The 22,744-nt window shown below is 47.7% G+C and overlaps 1 protein-coding gene across 4 annotated transcripts in view; it reads right to left on the reverse strand.

Moving 5' to 3' along the window:
* CHD2 (chromodomain helicase DNA binding protein 2) overlaps positions 1-22,744 on the reverse strand; it is a 1,289,637-nt gene that overhangs the window by 955,060 nt on the left and 311,833 nt on the right. For all 4 annotated transcript variants that reach the window (XM_069625070.1, XM_069625072.1, XM_069625071.1 and 1 more), the window contains one exon: positions 17,257-17,357. In XM_069625070.1, the coding sequence (XP_069481171.1) occupies positions 17,257-17,357 (101 nt within the window). The remainder of the gene's footprint in view (positions 1-17,256; positions 17,358-22,744) is intronic.

Below are 22,744 nucleotides of genomic sequence, written 5' to 3' on the forward strand. Positions count from 1 at the left end.
TTCAAGGGTCTCATGGGGGACCCCTGAATAGTCTAGAGGGGGGAAATCAGTGTTTTCACCTTCAAAACGCTTAGAACGCTCCCACGTCGTCGAAGAAAGGTTTCCGTCGCCCTCTGAAAAGCCCTCCGGTAGTTCAGAAGTGCCCTTAGATGAAGGGGGCAGTTCCTGGCTACTCTTGTGCTTTTTCGGCGTTTCCATAGCTTTTTGTGCGGTATTCGACGTTTGTTTCGTCGTCCGCTTACGTTTGTCTTCGGAAACAATTCTCGCCAGGCTCTCGACAACGAGTTTGTCAGTAGAGGACTCTGGTGTCGACGTTGCCTGCGTTACGCGTTGTTCCTTGACGGCCGCTCTATGGAGCGTTACGTCGGATGATTTTGGGGTAGCGCCCGTGTTTGATGAAAGCCCAATCGCTGGTCGCGGCTGCGTTTGCGGGTGGGGCTTGAGACCCTTACGGTCTGAGGTAGACGCCGGAGTGCCCTGCGTCCCCTTCGGCGCTGATGGATCCTTCGTCTTCGACGAAGAAGAGCCGTGGGTTGTGTGCTTAGGCCTATGGGGTCTATGTGCGTCCTTGTCGCCGGGGTGTTCATCCCCATAAGCAGGGTGTGAGCCGAGCCCGTCGGGGCCGGGGACGGACGTCGAGGAGCGCGAGCGCTCCTTCTGGGGGTTAATGACTTCCGTAATGGACGTCGAGTTATCACCCTCCTCGTCACTTTCTGTAACAGCGGCGGCGGGTGAGGAAACTGACTTCGACATAGCGTAGTCCGCCCACCTCTTAGCTTTGCGTTCTTTAAGAGTTCTTGGTTTCAAGAGCTTACAGGCCACGCAGCTGTCCTCCTTATGATCGAGGGGCAAGCAACGATTACAGAGCTTGTGTTTGTCCTTCCAAGTGTATTTGCCCCTACAGCGTGGGCAAAACTTAAAAGGTGTCGTCTCCATAGCTGAGGCAATAATAACTGGTGATAACAACCCCAAGGGAAAGATAGGGGAGAAAGAAAGACATTCTCAAAGAGAAGATAAAAGTTCGAACCCCCACTCTCCCTACTGTATGTTGGCCGGCGAGGCCAGGCCACGTGTTCGGCAGCGCCGAAGGATCTCCTCCGTCTCTTCCCCTCCGTCGAAAACTTGCTCGGCGGAGAAACAGCTTCACACCTAACGTCGAGGGGAGGGACTTTTAATAATATAATAAGTATAATTAAGGACCGAGGTCCGTAGTAAGTATTTGCAATGTCTCTCTAGGAGCTCCGCGTAAGGCGACCAGAAGCTGGGCGGAAAAAAACAATCTGAGGGACCTCGACGCGTGAGGGATTGTGGGTACAACGCACGTCACTATAGGTATAGTGTTACAGACACGCCTTTTCGACGTCCCCTTTTTCGACTACGAAAAACAAAATGCAATACTCCGCAGTGACCACTGGATGTCGGACCTATGCACAGCATATGATTCTAAGCAGATTAACAAACATCAGAAATAAGTTTACCCTTTCCTGGGGAAAAGATAAAGCACAGAGTCAAAGGTGAGAAGAGTCTCTAAGGGAGCCAGGACAGCCAATGTTAATTGCACAATACCAAGGGAAGCTGAAGATCTTCTTTGCAGGTCGGTAAAAAGCCTTGCACAATGTTTGTAGAAATGTTTGTAGAAAAATAGAACACTTGAAGGGCCACAAGCTGGGAGGCTTGTGAGGGTCAAAGCTTTAGCAACTCTGCAAGGTAACCAAGACAAGGCTCACCTGAGAGCAAGTAAGGCTACACAACACAAGGTACATTCTCTTAGACTACAGTACCTCTGGTTAGAAGAAAGGGTTCCAGCTGCCTTCTGTTCCTGTACAGCTCTGCAGATCCTGTTGTTCCTGAGCCTCAGTCGTGGGGACAAGAGGGAGGACGTCTGGGGACTCCTACTCTGCAATGGGAAGGTCAGTGGCAGCAATGGGCAAACTACAATTCAGCGATTCTTCTGTGTTTCAGCTCCTCGTGTCTGACAGCAAATATCAACACTGCAGTCCTCAGATACCACTTCAGACTTTCCTCGCTTCTGGGGTCCAGCTCTCTGTTTAAGTGGCTCAGGCTTGGTCAGTCCTGCATCAAAGACGTCCGGAGGATCTTCCTAGCGCTCGGGTCTGACTTAAAAGCAACACAACCTATTTGGTGTTCCTCTCCCTGGCTCTTCGGTTCCAGCAGCAGTGGAAATACAACCATCTTCGAGAGGATGTCCAAACAAGTTCACTTTGGAGTTGATTGGTCCCACCAACTCAAGGGGAGAAGTCGTCCTTGCAGGGCTTCTCTAGTCAAGGCAAAATCTGAGCTTCAGCACAGCACCAGGGCTTCACCGGCCAAACCAACCGTCCAGGAGTTGCCACAGGTGACTCTTCCAAGTTCTTCTTGGCTCCAGTATGTCTGGCAGGGGCAGGAAGTGAGGGAGGTGCCCGAAACTCCCTGTGCTTAATGCCTTGGTTACAGGAATGCACCAAAAGGTGATTGGCTGGCTGGCTGTCTGGCAAGGACAGACACACTGCTGTGTGATTGACAGCTAGGCTGGAATGAATGGGAGAAACCTTCATAAAAGGCAAGGGTTTTTGGCTTGGAAAGCCGAGTCAACCAGCTGGAACTGGTTTCGGCCAGGGATGCCTACAGAAAAAGGATAGTGAAGTTTCGGGCACCGCCCTCACTTCCGGCCTTCCCAGACACACTTGGGCCTGGCCGGGATTCAGGGCTGAAGCCCGCCAAAAGCAAAATACACAAATAACTCAAACCTAGTTTAAACAACAGAGTAAAAGCCCAGAAGGAACAAACAAATGAGAAATGGCGAACACAGAAGACAGGGGCCATTTTGGAAAAATGGTCCCCCATGGGTGCTATAGTTCAGCTGATGAAATTAGCCTGCTAGTACCCAGCACAAAAGGTAGAAAAAATTAAGCACTGCCAGAAACCATTCAAGTTAGTAAGAAGTGGGATAAGGAGTTACTGTGCAACCCCGCAGCACTCCACATAGGGTGGTGTTTGCAGGACCCAAAAATGAAAAAGGTAAGCAAGATAGAAGTTATCACTATTCTTGGGAACAGTAGTTCACCCAGGAAAATGTATTTAAACATTAAGAGAAGACAAAGGGACTTCTCAGTGGCAGTGCACAGAGGGTGCTGTGTGTTACTGTGCAAAAAGCAGATGCCTATGGAGTTTACCAGACTCCCTTAAACAGTAAAATAAATCCAAGTCAGAGAAAAACACATGAGGGAGTGGCAAAAAGCTCCACTCACTCAGGTTAAAAATCAAAAAGATTCCAGCAAAAGGGCTCGGGGTCTCTAAGTTTAAAGGGAATTAGCACAGAAACTGACAATTCTCCCTAACACTGCTACCCCCACACCCTTACTTAACTTGCAGCGGCATACATCGCTGTTTGCCGCCGACTCGCTGTGTCTCTGCAACGCCTGTTCCCATTCAGTTCTGTGTTTGGGAACACAGCCCCGTAGGGTCCTTTTCTTTTTTTTTCTTCTTTTAACTTCATGGGAATGGCACCCCTGCAAACCCTGTTGACATAGTGAACAAGGGTGCGGGGAACACCCCTGCAACTATAATGCTACCGAATGGGGGATTTGGTTGAAATATTCACCCGTTCGAACTTTTTGTACTGCCGAAATTCAAACAACTCTCCCAGTCGGTAATTTAAATTCAGTCAATTTGGGAAAGCCATATATGCTAGTTGTGGAAGGGATGGTAATCCTGGCGGAGGGGATAATGGGTACCCAGTCGACAAGTGGGAGATGTTAGGGCAGAGAGGAGGTGAAAGGAGGTGGTTAACTAGCATCTTCGTCAGAGTCTCGAGAGGATAGCTCAGGGGCAACGTGCTCGCCTTGGAAGCAAGGCGACACAGAGCACCACAGGTCCGATCCCCGGGTCCGCACAGAAACCGCTGGGTATTAAGCACATTATAAATAACCTGTCATATCATAACAGGGGAATCAGGGTATGCAGCATTGGGTAGTGGGTGGGGAAGTCTGGGTGAAGAAATAAGGGGCAAGAGGGGGGAGGTACAGGGTTAACCCCCGAAGAAAACAGGGAAGATATTATGGGAGAGGTAAAATGGCAGAAGAGGAGGTGGAGGGATTTGTTTTTTGGAGATGGGCGAGCAGCTTCATATGGTGACCACTGGGGTCAACCAATATACAACTGCTCGATGGAAACTATAGTTATTTATTTATTGTATTTATTTGTATTCGTTTTTAGACAAAATGAACATTATGTTTAACATTTTAAATTCAACATATCAATTTCTTTAAATAAAATAATCAATTTCATAGACCTAAAAAGAAAAGTCAATACATAGAATCAAAATATACACCTTAAGTTAATTAAAACAGATGCAGTTGCGTCGTCAATGTCAGGCAATGTACAACACTTGTTGCTTCAAATTCAGTTTATATTGGTTGATTAGGCCCTCGGGTATTTTTCTACCGGCAGCCACAGTCGGTTAAGTGCAACGTGAATGGAATAAGAACCCTAAACAGATGGACGGTTGGAGCAGGCGGGGAAGAGCAAAACGCCAGTCGTTCACTTTAACCAACACAATCCTATGCATTAGTGTGATTTTCAATAATGTCAATAATCTCCCTCACCTGCGTCAACCCCAGAAAAACATTCTGGACTTGGTGATTATTTTTCCTTGTTCATAGAGGAGTGGGAATCTTTTTCCGCTCTCACCTTGTATTTTACTCTTCTATAGGTGTTAGGGAGAATTCTCATGTTTGTGCTAATTCCCTTCTACCTTAGAGACCCCCAGCTCTTTTGCTGGACTTTAGGACTTTTCATTTTTATCCCAGAGGGGGACCTTTTTCTCACTCTTTTTTTCCTTGATTTGAACCCTGTGTTTCTTTTCGTTTTGGAGTCTGACAAACTACATAGGCATCTTTTTGTATTGTGACACAGCACCCTCAGTTTAAATACCTTCTCTACGATAAACGACTGTTTCCAAGAGTAGTAAAGTGAAACTGACCACTTACCTTTTTCTCTTTGTAGACCAGGCACACACTATCTTACATACAGTGCTGGAGGGCTTACTTAGTATCCCCTTTTGTCTACCTTCTCATGTAACATTTTAATGTTACCCTTTCTACAATTAATGGCTGTTGGTAGGGGTTTACTTTTTCGTAGCATTGTGCGTTTTTTACGCATGCTGCATTCACAGCTGCAGTATTGCAACCATGGGTGCCCATTTTGTCAAAATGGCCCGGTCTTTTTTCGCCATTTCTTGTTGGTAAGGTCCTTCTTGAGATTTACACTTTTGTTCATTTTGTCTTTGGTGGGATTCACGAGTGAAGCCCGCCCCTGGCTCCATGTCTGGTGTTAGGGAGAATTAAAAAAAAATGTGCTAATTGCCTCTACCTTAGAGACCCCCCCAAAACTTTGCAGGATTTTGAGGACCTTATTTTTTTACCTGGAGAGAGTGAGAACCTTTTTTCCCACTCTATCCTGTATTTTAATGTGATTTTATGCACTGTGTTTATTTTTGGTTATGAGTATAACCAACTCCATAGGCATCATATTTTACAATTGTGTCACACAGCACCTTCAGTGCAGTGCCAAAGGGAAGTCTTTCGGATTTCCCAAGGTTTAAATACCTTCTCTGGGATCAACCACTGTTTCCCAGAGCAGTGGAGTGAAATTGACTTCACTCAGTCCTATAAAATTCTAGAGCCAGCACACCCTATCTTACAATAGAGTGCTGGAGGGGTTACTTCGTATCCCCCATGTCTAATTACTCATGTAGCATTCACATGTTACCCTTTTCTCTCAGAATGGTTGGTGGCAGTGGTTTTGCAATGAACTACCATGATTTACCCCGACCGGGAGCTGTTTGCAGCTCTGGAAACGTTAAATTGCGGGAGCCATGTTTTTCAAAATGGCACAGAGCCTCCTTTGTTAAAATGGACCCCGGTCTTCTTCTTTCGCCATTTCTTTGTGGAAAGGTCCTTTGAGTTTTTCTCAGCGCGCCAAACCAGGTTTGGTCTCTTTGTTCATTCGCCTTTGGCGGGCTTCAGGAGTGAAACCCGCCTCTGGCTCCAGAGTGTCTGGGGTAGGCAGGAAGTGAGGGAGGTTCCCAAAACTCCCTGTGCTTGTGTTATGTTAGGGAGAATTCTCAAAAATGTGCTAATTCCCTTCACCATAGAGACCCCCAGCAACTTTGCTGGATTTTGAGGACTTGATTTTTTTACCTGGAGAGAGTGTGACCCTTTTTTCCCACTCTCTCATGTGTTTTGAAATGTGTTTTTAATCTTGTGTTTTCTTTGGTTATGGAGTCTAACCAACTCCATAGGCATCATCTTTTCATTTGTGTCACACAGCACCCTCAGTGCAGTGGCACAGGGAAACCTTTTTAGGCTTCCCCAAGGTTTAAATACCTTCTCTGGGATAAACTACTGTTTCCCAGAGTAAGTAAAGTGAAATTGACTTTACTAGTCTTTTTAAATTCCTATACCCAGCACACCCTCTCTTACAATAGAGTGAAGGAGGGGTTACTTAGTATCCCCTGTGTCTAGATACTCATGTAGCCATCAAATGCTACCCTTTCCTCTCGAAATGGCTGGTGGCAGTGGTTTTACAACAAACTACCATAAATTTTCCTGACCGCGAATACCGGTAGCGTTAAATCGGGGGAGCCATGTTTTTCAAGATAGTGTCCCTTTGTTTAAACAGGTGCCGGTATTCTTTTTTCGCCATTTCTTTTTGGAAAGGTCCTTCTAGAGTTTGTCTCTGCACGCCAAACCAGGTTTGGTCTCTTTGTTCCTTCGCCTTTGGCGGGCTTCATGACTGAAGACCGCCGCTGGCGCCCGAGTGTCTGGGGTGGGCAGGAAGTAACGGAGGTGCCCGAAACTCCCTGTGCTTAGTCTCCTAGGAGACCCAAATGCACTCTGGCGTGATTGGCTGGGCGAGTGGCAGCTCGGCTGGAATCAATGGTAGAGAACTGCATAAAAGGCGATTCTCTTGGCTTGGAAGGCAGAGTCGACCACTGGAACAAAAGAACCGAAGACTAGCTGGAAGAGGACGGCTACTGCAACTCCTGGACCGTTGGTTAGCCCAGTGAAGCCCTGCTGCAGGTCCGAATCGCTAAGTTCATCTCGACAGAGAAGCCCTGCAAGAACAACTTCTCCCTTTGAGTTGGTGGGCCCAATTAACTCGGCACCAAGCCACCTGGATACCATTCTCGGAGCTGGTTGTATTTTCCTCAGAGTGCTGCAGGAAACCGAATAACCAGGGAGAGGGACACCAGTTTGTGTGCTTTACTACAGCTATCGGAATCGAAGATTTGCCAGTTGCCAGCTTTGTGACCAGTCCCAGTGCAGGAGTCCCCCGTCGTCCTCCCTCTTGTCCCCACGACCGAGACTCAGGAACAGCGAGATCTGCAGGAATTGCCAGGAACAGAAGTCTTCAGCTGCATCTTTTTCTTCATTTGTAAGGTACTGTGAAACGAGAGAGTACTTACCTCTCGCTGTGAAAGTGCTTGAAACTTTCCCAACTTGCAGGCCTAATCAGCTTGTGACCCAACATATGAATCTTTATTTTACAAACTACTTCTGAGAACTTTGGCAAAGACTTTTCCGTTTTAATACCAGAACTGCTTTCTCCTATACAAGACTTTAGCCCATTGACTTTGGCCTAACCTATTGCATTGAATTAACTCCTATGGTGAACTCAAAGTATTTGCACTGTCTAAGAATAACTAATCTTTATTAACCTATTCCTTTTTGCTCCCACTTCAAAGTAGTTTAAATGCCTCAGAAAAGTACAGTGTAAAGTACTGCAGTATATTTGTGTGTGAGATAGATTGCCTCCTTCTAGTGAATGTTTTATAACGGACTGTAAAATAGATTAATACGTGTTTTACGAAGAAACCTTGAGTGTAAGAGTTTATTTGAATACTTGTGATTGTAGACCGCTGTGTAACATCATTACAGCTCACATTCCCTCTTGAGATAAGCCTGACTGCTCAGCAACGCTACCAAAACTGTGTAGTACAGACTTATACCAAAGGTTGGTTTGCTTACACCTGTAGTCCTAGTTGTGTGTAGTGGTCGAAAAGGGTACTGCATACAAACTCTACCTAACACCTATACCTGTAGTCATAGTTGTTTGTAGTGTTCCCAGAGGGTACTGCATTAAAACTTTGCCTAACATCTGGCAGGGGCAAGAAGTGAGGGAGGTGCCCGAAACTCCCTGTGCTTAATCCCATTGGTTTCAGGTATGCACCCAAAGATGATTGGCCAGCTGGCTGTCCGGCAAGGACAGCAACCCTGCTTTGTGATTGACAGCTAGGCTGGAATGAATGGGAGAAACCTGCATAAAAGTCGAGGCTTTTTGGCTTGTAAGGCAGAGTTGACCACTGGACGAAGAAGAACTTGGAAGAGACGCCTTCTGCAACTCCTAGACCATTGGTTTGCCCAGTGAAGTCCTGCTGCTGTGCTGAAGCTCTGTATTCGCCTCAACTAGAGAAGCCCTGCAAGGACGACTTCTCCCTTTGAGTTTGTGGGACCAATCAACTCCAAAGTAAGCCGTCTGTACATCCTCTCGAAGCTGGCTGTACTTTCACTGCTACTGCTGCTGCTGGAACCGAAGTGCCAGGAAGAGGAACACCAGATTGCGTGCATTGCTTTTAAGTCGGACCCGAGCGCCAGGAAGATCCTCCGGACCTCCCTGAAGCAGGACTGACCAAGCCTGAGCCACCTCAGAGTGCTGGACACCAGATGCGAGGAAAGTCCAGAGTGGTGTCCAAGAACCGCAATGTTTCTATTTGCTGTCAGACGCAAGGAGCTGAAACACTGAAGAACCGCTGAATTGAAGTTTGCCCATTGAAAGGCAGGAGTCCCCAGACGTCCTCCCTCTTGTCCTAACGACTGAGGCTCAGGAACAACAGGATCTGCAGAGCTGTACAGGACAAAAGCCAGCTGGAACCATTTCTTCTAACCAGAGGTACTGTAAAGCTTAAGAGAACTTAACTCCTGTTGTGTAGCCTTGCTTGCTCTCACTTGAAACCTGTCTTGGTTACCTTGCAGAGTTGCTAAAGCTATGCCCCTAACAAACCTCCCAGATTGTGGGCCTTCAAGTGTTCTATTTTCAACTAACATTTCTAAAAACATTGTGCAAGACTTTTTACCTACCTACAAAGAAGATATTCAGATCCCCTAGACATTGTGCAATTAACATTGGCTAACCTGGCTCCTTGAGTGACTCTTCTTTACCTCTGACTTTGTGCTTTGGCCTTTCCCCCAGGAAAGTGTTCATTTTACTCTCTCTACATTGGAAGGTTTTAAAAGTTTGTGAATTACTTGTTAACCTTTGTTTTATTCCTCTCTTCTATCTTGTACACCAAACTCAGTATTGCTCTAAATGTACCAGTGATAAATGTCCACAGTGTCCTAGCTATTTAAGTCACCTGAGAGTGTAGGAGGTGTCTGTGTGCCATCCCAATGGGTATCATCTGATTTTAGAGAAACTAAGCGTGTGTTTTGAAGTGTATTTTAATTGTTCCATTTATTGCTCCCTTTTGAAGAAGGCTTATACAACTGACTTTGAAATAAATTAATAATTGTTTTATCAAGAACCCGGAGTGTGTTTATTTGAATAACTGCTACTGTGAAACTGTGTCACTAATTACTGCTCACATTGACCCCTCTTGAGATAAGCCTGGCTGCTCAGCCACACTACCAACCTGTGTAGTTCAGACTTATAACAAAGGTTGAGTCCCTATTGCCAGGTGGTCAAGGTTATTGTAGTGCACCCAAAGGGTATTGCATACAACCTTCCCTAACAAGGTCCTTCTTGAGATTTACTCTGCGCGCCAAACCAGGTTTGGTCCCTTTGTTTGTTTTTTGTCTTTGGCCCAGGAACAACAGGATCTGCAGGACTACAACAGGAATCGAAGCCAGCTGGAACCTTTTCTTCAGACTCAAGATACTGGGTAAGTAGGGGTACTTGCCTCTTGTGTGTAGCTTGCTTGATCTCACTGGAGACTAGCATTGGCTTCCCCTTTGCAGAGTTGCTTGCAGCTTTGCCCTTCACAAGCCTCCCACCTTGCGGCCCAACATGGAATTCTTTTTACAACAAAACACTCTTTAACATTGTGCAAAACATTTGGGCTATCTTCAAGAAATGCCTCAGCTCCCCTAGACTTTGCTCAATTGACATTGGCTGTCCTGGCACCCTGCAGACTATTCTTACCCTCTGAACCTCTTGTGTTTAACCGTCCCTCCAAAATGTCATACATACCTTACTTGTATAGCTGGGAAAGGGTTAACCTACATTTCATTGGGGGATTCTTAAGTGCTTACCTGTTTGAGAAACCTTTTAACCATAACTTCAGTATTACCTTTTAAGTGTGAAAAGTGATATATTAATGTTCACATTGTCCTAACTATTGAAGTTACCTCAGGGTGTAGGAAGTATCTGTGTGTCATTCCAAAACGGTATCTACTTACTTAACTGAACTGAAGGAGTGTATTTTTGAAGTGTATTTAAGTGTTGAATATTGCTCCCTTCTAAAGAAGGCTTATTTTAAAACCGACTGTTAAATTAATAAATACATATTTTTATCAAGAAACCTTGAGTATAAGTGTTATTTGAATACAGGTCACTGTGAATCTCTATGTTGCAACCCTACAGCTCACCTAGACCCCTCTTGAGCTACGCCTGGCTGCTCAGTCACTCTACCAACTTGTGTAGTACAGGCCTATACCAAAGGCTGGGTTACCTATTGCCAAGAAGAAAGCGCTGGTGTAGTCTCCCACAGGGTTACTACATACAATCTTGCCTAACAATGGATGACCTTTGTATGTCTCTCCATAGTGTGTGTATGGATTTACTATGGTAGCATACAGCATCTTATGTGCAGTGTTGCTGGGTTGCCTTGGGGCTTCCAATTTTAATGTCTCTTGATATCTTGGGTGAACGTCTATTCCGAAGGGAAAAGTGGGATTTCCATTCCCTTTACATTTTATATGTGAGACCAGCTTAAGTGGAGTGCTGGGGAGTTACACAGTACCCCTTTTCTCACGGCCCTGGTAACATTTTTGTAACAATAGCAGATGGCAGCGGCTATACCTTAACAACTTCTTAGTCCTATTACTCGCAGGCTGTCAAATCATCCGTGGTAATGCACAGAAAGATCACCATTCTGCTATAATTGTGGCTTCTTTATTTGTCGCCATTTTTGCTTGTTTCTTGGGCCTTCCTCTGCCATCCTAGATGGGGGGGGGGGGAACCTGGTTGAAATGTTCTCTTCCAACACAAAGGGTTCCTGCTGAGGCTCCAGAGTGTCTGTGAAGGCAGGAAGCGAGGGGAAACAGTCCGAAACTCGGCAGCCCTTTGTCTTCTAGTCTGCCTGAAAGGAACCAGTTCCTACTGGAGAGCTGGCTGTCCTGATTGGACAGCCACCCGCGCCGATCTGTAAACTGCAGGGAGAGTTTGCAGAAGTTGTGCTAGGGTTCCTGGATAAAGTCAGATTATGGAAGCTGCCGACAAGTCGACCACCAGAACCAAATCCGAAGAGGAAGATAAAAAAAAGACATCTGTAACCGATTCCAGTGACCAGAGAGCCTGCTATGTAACCAGAGCCTGTTTTAACCCTTTCTTCCAAGCGAACTGGGGTTTCCCAAGAGGACGACTCAAAAGGCTGGCGAGACCCACTAGTCTTGAGACAACCTGCATTTAGAGCCATCCCTCAACGTGCTGTGACCTTGCAGGGCTGCAAACCACCAATACCAGGGGTACTTGAGCCAGTGTGGGGTGCATGTTCTTCCAAAGTTCAACTCTTTCTGAATCTTTGGTGGACTCCTGCTGGTCCTCCAGAGACATTATTCGAATTCCAAAGTCCCTTCAAGAGAGTGAAGAGAATCCGACCAGCAATATTCGGTCTTTATCAGGCACCTGTAAAAGGGTGCAAAATCCACAGAGCCATTTGAAGCCTTGAAAAATCCTTTGTTGGGAGCCTCTCCTGTCGACTGCTGATGCCAGTTTCCCTCCAGTGTCCGTTTCTTTCATCACCATACCAAGAATCCAGGGACCAGGTCCTGTACTGCTGCCTCAGGAAGACGACCACCTCCAAGCTCTTCTCATTTGCTGGGGTACTGTGTTAACTTGGGTAATACTTACCTTAAGTCTTGTGTTGATCCAGTGTGACTGAGTGGGTGATTTGTGTATTTGGGAGTTTGCCCAGGCCCAACACTGGAACACCTATAGAGAATTCTGCGAAGTCCGTGAACACTTTCAACAAACTCTGAAGTTAATGCTTGTTCGACGAGATATCTTTCAGAGCTGTGACTTTCCTGCATCTGACCCCTTTCCTGACCTGCCTACTGCTGGCTCCTAGACCACTAGGGCCCCCCTCTCTCTTCTGCCTCTGAGAACACTTGTGCCCTAAAATAGAGAAGGACTTTAAAAGATAAGGCGTGTTTTGAAAATATAACACTTGTGAAAAGTACTTATTTGTAAATGTGTTGGTGTGTATCTTTGATTCCTGATGAACAGAATAATTTACCAAGTATTCTTAAGTTATTACTTACCTTTGAGTTGCTTACTGCCCCTCTAAAAAGTATGTTATTTTGCTAGCTTTGAACTGTGTTTCACTCTTCCAAAAAGTAATGGTGTTAGTACTGTTTTATCATTTCTAAACTGAATGAGTGTAAAAGCTTACCAATAGGGTTTTCTCACCTTGAATAGCTGTTTGTGGGCTAGCATTGCTTGCCAAGGCACGCCTCAAGTGGAGGGAGACGGAATAGCGTTTCTGTCTTTTTCCAAGACACAAGTAAATTGGGAGTTGCATGAAGCAAGATCCTATGGGTCACTTTGTAGGAAAGATGGGCATTTCAGGCGATTACTTGATCTCCCAATAGATTTTCGTTGTATGATACAAATCAGCAAACTATTATTTTGAAGAGAGCACTACAGCCTGGGGAAGGGACTTAATCTCTCCAGCTAAGCTCCATGTTGCAAAGGGATAGCCTTTTTGATCATAAAGACTTTGTTTCTTTAGTTCATATAGATTACAGGGGAATAAATGGGTTTTGACATAGGACGGTGAAGGAACAAGTTACATAACGGTTGTTCTCCCGCATGGGTCTGGCATGGATTCACATGCTCATGAATATTCCCTGTCGTCAGGCTGGGAATTCTCGGTAAAGAAAAAATCAGTTTGTTTCATTTCAGAACTGTCTTTCTCCCAACAACAAATCACTGAGCTCTGGGAAACACTGCCCACAGCCAATGACTGCTCTCTACCTAAGCCCCTCCTCTGGCAGCCATCTTCAGATTTGGAAGCATGTAAAGTGGCAGTATGACCAAGAGAAGAGCCGCAGAGGAGTAGGCGGGAGGGTTCGCAGGTGAATCCATGCCAGACTCGTGCTGGAGAACAAGAGTTACAGGTAAATAACTTGTTCCTTCTCCAGCATGGGGTCTGGCATGGATTCACATGCTCATGAATAAAGAATCCATAGCAGTGCACACATGCACAACCATGTGAGGTGGCAAGGCTCAACATAAGCATCTCTTACCTCCTCACCAGGCTCATCTTCAAGCAAACAGGTTGCAAAGCACAGCTTGGCCGACTCTGGACTCCTCCCTGGAATCCCTGTCGATGCAGTAGAATCTCGTGAAGGTGTGTGTCGACCTCCACGTAGCAGCCCTGCAGATGTCCAGCAGGGGCACACCAGACCGAACACTGTAGTTGCAGCGAGCGCTCTGGTCCAATGGGCTCTCGGACGGCCAGGCAATGGTCGGTTTGCCAACCGGTGACGATGGGTGATGCAGCCGGAGAGCCATCTGGAAATGGAAGTCTTGGAGAGGGCCTTCCCATGGTTCACATGACCAAAGTTCACAAAAAGTTGTGACGTCTTGCGAAACTCTTTGTGCGGTACACGTTCAGCGCTCTAGCCACATCCAGCAAGTGCAAAGTCCTCTCAGCCGGTGACAAAGGCGTCGGAAAAAATACAGGCAACGCCAAGGGCTCGTGTAGATGAAAGTCCGATGGCACCTTGGGAATGAAGGAGGGGTGCGTCCTCAGTACCACCCTCATGTCGTGAAAAGTCAAATAAGGTGGCTTACAGGACAGGGCCTGAATCTCACCCACTCGTCGTGCAGAGGTGATAGCCACAAGGAAAGCTGTCTTCCATGACAAGAACTTCAATGGGACTGTCTGCTTAGGTTCAAATGGAGGGCCCACGAGCCTAGTCAGTACCATATTAAGTTCCCACGCCGGGGCTGGAGCCTTCACCAGTGGGAACAGTCCATTGACAAACTCCTTAACCAGGCGTGATCACGACAACGACCGTCCCGGGGATCTGGTGTAGCGGGAGATAGCCGCAAGATGAACTTTGATGGAGGCATAGGCCAGTCCTGCTTTGGCCAACGACAGCAAATACGGTAGCACCTGCGGAGCCGTGACTCGTAGAGGGTCGATCTTCTGTGTACGGCACCAAAGGGCGAACCTCTTCCATTTATGTCTGTAGCATTTAAGAGTAGATGGTGCTCTGGCCTTGGCAAGCACCTCCTTGCAGTCCGCTGGGAGATCGTAACCCCCGCCCCCACCTCTAATGCTGCAGGAGCCTGGCCTTCAGGTTCAGCGATCCTGGGTCGTGGTGCAGAATTCTGGGGGGGAGATCTGCGACCACCGGAAGCGTGACTGAAGGGGACGCTGACATGCCGAGAAGGTCCGGGTACAAGATCTGCCTCAGCCACGCCGGTGCAATGAGATTCATCCTGCACCGAGACCATCTGAGTTGATTGACTAGTCGAAGAAGCAACGGCAACGGAGGGAACGCATACAGAAACAGACCGTGCCAGGGGAATGAGAATGCGTCCCCCATGCTCTTCGGCTGGGGAAACATGCTGACGAACCTCCAGCACTTGGTGTTCGTCGCTGTCGCAAATAGATCGATCTGGGGATTGCCCCATCTGCGGATCAGGTGATTCACTGGGTCCTGTCTAAGTTCCCACTTGTGGAAAGAGGGCAGCTTCCTGCTGAGAGAGTTGGCGAAAAGGTGTTCTTCACTCCTGCCAGATGAAACGGGATGAGGAACATCCCCTGGGCGACGGCCAAATGCCATAGGTCCCGTGCTTTCTTGGAGAGCGCTGGGGATCTGGTTACCCACTGCTTCCTTATGTAAAACATTGTGGTGGTGTCCGTGAAGAGCCACACCACCTTGCCCTTGAGGGACGGAAGGAAAGACTTGAGGGCCCAAAACACAGCCTGCAGCTCCAACACGTTGATGTGCAGCGATTTCTCCTCCGGCAGCCGCTGGCCTCCTGCGTGAAGACTTATGGTGTGAGCTCCCCATCCCTCCAGGGAGGCGTCTGTCATGACCTTCTGGTGGCGTCTGGAAATCTGCATCTCTGGACAGATGTGCGGGCACACACCACCACTGTATCGCTTGACGGAAGCTCTCGTTGAGTGATCTTGTCCTGGAAGCTTCTCGACACTTGTATCAAGCCGCCATCGAGGAATTCCTGCAGCGGACGCATCCGTAGCATGCATAGTCGTATGAGGTAGATGCATGACGACATGCCGAGCAGCGACATGATGGACCTCACCGTGGCGACCTTCAGTGCCAAAAGCCATTGTACCTTGCCCAAGATGGCCGCTACCCTCTCCTCCGGCGGAGATGCCAGACACGACACTGTTGAGTCGGGATCCCAGAAACAGTGCATCCTGCGATGGAGTCAAGCAGGACTTTGCATAGGTCACCGAGAACCCCAGATCCGTCAGTAGGTGTCGACAGTAATGTCCTTCGAACAGGCATGGATGAACCAGTCGTCCAGATAAGGGTAGACCTGGATCCCCCGCAGTCGCACTTGGTGAAAACCCTTGGCGCCGACTTCAGTCCAAAGGGAAGGTCCTTGAATTGGTAGTGCTTTCCTTGAACCACAAAGCGCAGAAACTTGCGGTGCCCCTTGTGAATGGGGATGTAAAAGTATGCATCCAAGTCCAGCGACGACAGGAAGTTCCCCTCTTCCAGCTGTCCGAGCACGTGCTGAAGCGTGACCATCTGGAATTTCTGGGACTTGATGTATTTGTTTAGTCAACGGAGATCGAGGATGGGCCTCCAGCCTCCAGTCTTTTTCACAAGGAAATACCTTGAGAACACTCCTGAGCCCTGGAGCCTCTATGGGACGAGCTCTATTGCGCCTTTTCTTAACATGGCCCGCACCTCAAGCAACAGCTGAGGGATGTGGTTTTCCTGTCGGCCACCAGTGGTATTCGGGGATACCTCTATTGAGATTCCAGGGTGTGTCCTTAAATCAATAAAAGACTTTGACAAACAATACACCCTTACTTTGTCAGTCTTCCATCGCTGTGCCTTTACAGTACCTGCAGATGTAGGACGGGAATAGAATGACAGGAATGCCCTGGCCAGCGCCCTTCGTCTTTGGATGTAAACAACTTGTACTGCTCTGGAGCAACCACTAGATGGCGGCCTATGTAAAACATGCAACCCTAAACAGACGCACACAAGTCAATATTTTCACATATACAGGAGTGGAAAATCTACTATTTTATGTTCTATGTTTCTTGAATCCTCAGGCACATGTACACCTGCCACATACAGAGTAACCCTAAAACCAATGTGTGGACTGATCTTCCTGAACCCTAAACTTTGGGTCTAGGAAAGTCCTTCAAACCATATTATATTCTACAGATTGTAGTTGCTATTGAATTACTGTTCGCAAGAATTTCCATCTAGATGAGGGGACCTTCTCGAAACATATGCATCTAGGAGAGATACAATTTAGGAGAAGTGGAATATACAACAATGCCTCTTTGCAAATATGATTACTTACCTTGTTATGGAAGCCAAGGAATGAATTCAAGAGAAAATATTTCAACAGAACACTGCGGACAAAAAAATAAATGAACTACCAGGGAATATATGCCTCGTAAGAAATGCAAACTTTGTGAATAAAATTAATCTGTGCAGTTTTTCTTGTACTGTGAGAACGACCTAATCTTCTTATCACACACGTCGGTCGTATGTGCCATTCCTCAGCAATCAAGGGGGATGGCTCATAAAACTTGACAGAATAATTTTACATTCATTCACAGTCAGATTGCTTATAGGATAACCCTGGGGCATCATAAATCCCTCACAAGCAAATCTTGTGAAACTTGGTGCAGTTGCGGCCATTGAAGCTAAAATGTAATGATGCATGTTTTAGGTTGGCCCAAGAAATATTTATAATTTATTAAGCATTTTGAAAAGATAAAATCATTTCAGTGCCACCACTTACCTATCACCCTTTCCACTATGTGATACTGCTTGTTTAGCTCTTCAGCCAGCTCTTGCTGGCAGTTGTAATACTCGACATCTTCTGGAGTTACCTTTGATAGCCTGCATAGAAAAAGAGATGGTGAGATCAAGAGCTGTATGGTGCATCTCTCATGCAAAGAAAGCATTGATTGAAAAAAAAAGTAAACATCAACATAACAGGATATAATTGTTAGGAAGATGTATACTTTTTATGCTTCATCCCCTCTCTCCTAATGAGACCTCCAGCACCTTTTACATTGTATCACACAGCATCTTCAGTGCAGTGGCACAGGGAAGTCTTTTAGATTTCCCAAGGTTTAAATACCTTCTCGTGGATAAACTACTGTTTCCAAGAGCAGTAAAGTGAAATTGACTTTACTTACATTTGTAACTTTCTAGACCCAGCACTCCCGATCTTACAATACGGTGCTGGAGGGGTTACTTAGTATCCCTTTTGTCTAGTTTCTCATGTAACATTTTCATGTTACCCTTTCCTCAATGAATGGCTGGTGGCAGTGGTTTACTTTTAACTACCGTGGTGCGCTTTTACTGCGGGATGCGTCAGAATGGCCCAGGTCTTTTTTCCCCCCATTTCTTTGTGGAAAGGTCCTTCTTGGATTTACTCTGTGCGTCAAACCAAGTTTGGTCCCTTTGTTCGTTTTGTCTTTGGCGGGATTCACAAGTGAAACCTGCCTCTGGCTCAGGATGTCTGACCGGGGACAATGTTAGGCAGAAACCTGTGCAGTTCCCTTAGGGACCACTGCAAACAGTTTAAGACCACAGGAGTAAGCAGTAAACCCAATTGGTAGCAGTCTGTACCACCCAGATTTACCTGGTAGCTGTGGCTGAGCAGTCAGTCTTCTCTCAAGAAGAGTTAGGCAGTATATAGAGTATACACAATAGGGCTAAAAATACAGTAGCACAAGAAAACACTGACCAGAGATTTGGTATAAAAGTATATAATTATTTATTTAAAAACACAATTGTAAAAATACACTGGCACTAATATGTCAAGCAAGTTCAAACAGTCACTATATGTATATACGCCTCCCTAGTTGACAAGTCTAGATTAGGACATCACTTATTTAGCAAAACCGAGGTGAGCGCGTATCCGTAGATGGCACTCCAATAATTTGTTTAAAAAGGGAGAGAAAAGGCAGAATATGAAAATAACACAGTACCAACACTTTTAAGAAACCACAGCAAGTCAAGAAAGGCAGGGTCTACTGTAGAGCAAAAAGTTCATAGGCCAGGCCCACTCTTGGAGAGAGCAAGGCGGGATGTGCCCAAGATCACACAGTGGAAATGCACTCAAAGTCTTTGCAGAAAAGTCAAAAGAGGTTGGATCAGTTCAGATCAAGTTAGCAGGTCCGAGGTCACCCCAGGATAGAGAGTCAAGGATTTACGGGACACCTTGGACAATCGGTTGCAAGGGAGACCAGGCGGGACACAGTACCTGAAATGGTGAGAAAGCTCCAGCGCGGCAGTTGTTCCTGGCAGCGGGTGCAAGTCGGGGCTTCTTCCAGGGGAAGAGATGATCTCGACGTGGAGGGAAGTTGGAGATCGTTGCACTGACAGGGAAGAAACCAGCCGCAGAGTTTCCCGATTAAAAGGTACGACCCTTTTATTCGCTGTAGTGGTGAAGCGTGGCTATCCGGCCGCCGGGGTGCTTGGCCCGGGTGATTCAACCACGAGACGATCCAGGAAGGTGAAAAAGGCAAACTGGTTGGTCCCACCGGCTCAAAGGGAAGAACACTCTCCTGGAAGAAGATCTCCTCTGTTGTCGGGGAAGTGGTGAGTTTGTACAGCAGGGCTCCACCGGTGGTGTCATCGTTGTAGATGGCTCAGCTTCTCCCCTCTTCGGATTCTTTAGGTCCTGTGGCGACTTCTGAAGTTCCAGTCCCCAAAGCCCTGCTTTTATGCAGCAAAACCCCCATTCATCAGCCTAGCTGTCACTCAAACATGCTAAGTGGTGAGCCGGGCGGCTCAACACTGGGCCAATCACACAAGAGTGCGACTTGAGTTGCCAAGGCAACTCAGTCCAGGGTGCCTAATCCCTCTCCCACACATCATGTTGACCCCAGACAGAGTGGCACCATTTGGAGGTCTTCTGTGGAGAAGCCCGCCAAAAAGTGGAACAAAGGGCTCGACTTGGGTTAGAGTTTCAGAGGCGAACACAAATGCCATTTTAAAACAGAGTCCTGGCAAAAAGACCCAACCGAGGAATACATTTTAAATAAATAACCCAGCGGTATCTTTAACATTGCACCAAAAAGTGGTGTGTTTAAAATGAATGGGAAAATCCCATAGGAAATATTCCGGTAGAATATTTCCCGTGGTATCCACTGCCACCAGCCAGAAACTCGACAAGGGGGGACGGGACAGTGCCATCCCAGGGTATGGAGTCTATGTTAGGGGGTCACTATGACACCCCTGTGTTACTGCACTGAGGGTGCTGTGTAACACACATACCAAAAACACATGAAGCCCTATGGAGTAAGACCCCATATATCAGGGGTGCACAACTGATTTTGACAGAGGGCCGAAAGTACCTTACATGAGGGCTATAGTGGGCCGAAAAGTAAATGTGGGCGGGGCGGTAGGCGGGGCAGGAGGCTTTTTAAACCCCCAATTTGTACTAAACACATGGAAAAAGAATGTTTTGAGGGGTAACGATTTTTATTTGCATTTCAAACTTACATTTTGTACTACACATTTTCCATTGTTATAATTTATTTCTATTTAGTTATTGTATCTCGCCTGTTTAATTAACTTATATATATTTTATTGACCCTAGATACACTATGCCCCATGGCCCCCTCACCCCCAACCAAACACTATGCCCCATGGTCCCCTCACCCCCAACCAAACACTATGCCCCATGTCCCTCACCCCAACCAAACATTATGCCCCATGGCCCCCTCACCCCCAACCAAACATTATGCCCCATGGCCCCCTCACCCCCAACCAAACACTATGCCCCATGTCCCTCGCCCCCAACCAAACACTATGCCCCATGTCCCTCACCCCCAACCAAACACTATGCCCCATGGCCCCCTCACCCCCAACCAAACACTATGCCCCATGGCCCCCTCACCCCCAACCAAACACTATGCCCCATGTCCCTCACCCCCAACCAAACACTATGCCCCATGTCCCTCACCCCCAACCAAACACTATGCCCCATGGTCCCCCTCACCCCCAACCAAACACTATGCCCCATGGCCCCCCTCACCCCAACCAAACATTATGCCCCATGGCCCCCTCACCCCCAACCAAACATTATGCCCCATGGCCCCCTCACCCCCAACCAAACACTATGCCCCATGTCCCTCGCCCCCAACCAAACATTATGCCCCATGGCCCCCCTCACCCCTAACCAAACACTATGCCCCATGTCCCTCACCCCCAACCAAACACTATGCCCCATGGCCCCCTCACCCCCAACCAAACACTATGCCCCATGTCCCTCACCCCCAACCAAACACTATGCCCCATGTCCCTCACCCCCAACCAAACACTATGCCCCATGGTCCCCCTCCACCCCCAACCAAACACTATGCCCCATGGCCCCCTCACCCCCAACCAAACATTATGCCCCATGGCCCCCCTCATCCCTAACCAAACACTATGCCCCATGTCCCTCACCCCCAACCAAACACTATGCCCCATGGCCCCCTCACCCCAACCAAACACTATGCCCCATGGCCCCCTCACCCCCAACCAAACACTATGCCCCATGTCCCTCACCCCAAACCAAACACTATGCCCCATGTCCCTCACCCCAACCAAAAATTATGCCCCATGGCCCCCTCACCCCAACCAAACATTATGCCCCATGGCCCCCTCACCCCCAACCAAACACTATGCCCCATGTCCCTCGCCCCCAAACAAACACTATGCCCCATGTCCCTCACCCCCAACCAAACACTATGCCCCATGGCCCCCTCACCCCCAACCAAACATTATGCCCCATGTCCCTCACCCCCAACCAAACACTATGCCCCATGGCCCCCTCACCCCCAACCAAACATTATGCCCCATGTCCCTCACCCCCAACCAAACACTATGCCCCATGGCCCCCTCACCCCAACCAAACACTATGCCCCATGGCCCCCTCACCCCCTCACCCCCAACCAAACACTATGCCCCATGGCTTCCTCACCCCCAACCAAACACTATGCCCCATGGCCCCCTCACCCCCAACCAAACCCCCCAACTTAGCACACACACAAACATGCACCAATACAGACCCGAACCCCCACCCCCAACTCAGCACACACACAAACATGCACCCATACAGACCCGAACCCCCCAACTCAGCACACAAACATGCACCCATACAGACCCGAACCCCACACCCCCCAACTCAGCACACACACAAACATGCACCCATACAGACCCGAACCCCACATCCCCCAACTCAGCACACACACAAACATGCACCCATACAGACCCGAACCCCCCACCCCCCAAATCAGCACACACACAAACATGCACCCATACAGACCCGAACCCCCCAACCCCCCAACTCCAAACCCCCACCCCCAACTCAGCACACACACACAAGCATGCACCCATACAGACCCGAACCGCCCCACCCCCCCAACTCAGCACACACACAAACATGCACCCATACAGACACGCATCCCCCACCCCCCCAAATCAGCAAACTCTTAAACAAGCACCCATACAGACCCAAACCCCCACCCCCAACTCAGCACACAAAAACATTCAAATCAAAACATTCATACACAACCAACACACATCCGACACCCCCCACCCCCGCATCTCAACATACACACAAAATACATTCAAATACAAACATTCACACACCTCCCCACATCTCAACATACACACAAAATACATTCAAATACATTCATACACATCCGACACCCCCCGCATCTCAACATACACACAAAATACATTCAAATACAAACATTCATACACATCCGACACACCCCCCCATCCCCGCATCTCAACATACACACAAAATACATTCAAACACAAACATTCATACACATCCGACACGCCCCCCCAACCCCGCATCTCAACATACACACAAAATACATTCAAATACAAACATTCATACACATCCGACACACACCCCCCCGCAACATACACACACAAACATAAAGCAAAACAAACCCAACACACAAACACAAACAGACCACTTACCGGAGACGTGCTGGAAGGCAGGCAGGTAAGCTGGAACGCTGGAATCGCACTACGACTGGCGTGGTCCAAGGCTGAAATGCCTTCCGGCATCAAGCCTTATGGACCACGCCAGCCGTAGTGCTGGCCCTCCATTGGTGCAGCACACACGCATTACGTGGCTCGTAGGAGCGACGTGATGTGTGTGTGTGCTGAGCCAATGAGGGCCAGTGTTTTCACCGGCCCGGAAGACAACAAAGACTTTCCTAATGGAGGGCGGCCGCGGGCTGCCCTCCATTAGGAAAGTCTTTGTG

This window comes from Ambystoma mexicanum, chromosome 11 (assembly GCF_040938575.1).
Source record: "Ambystoma mexicanum isolate Mex_15411 chromosome 11, UKY_AmexF1_1, whole genome shotgun sequence".
NCBI classification, from domain to species: Eukaryota; Metazoa; Chordata; class Amphibia; order Caudata; family Ambystomatidae; genus Ambystoma; species Ambystoma mexicanum.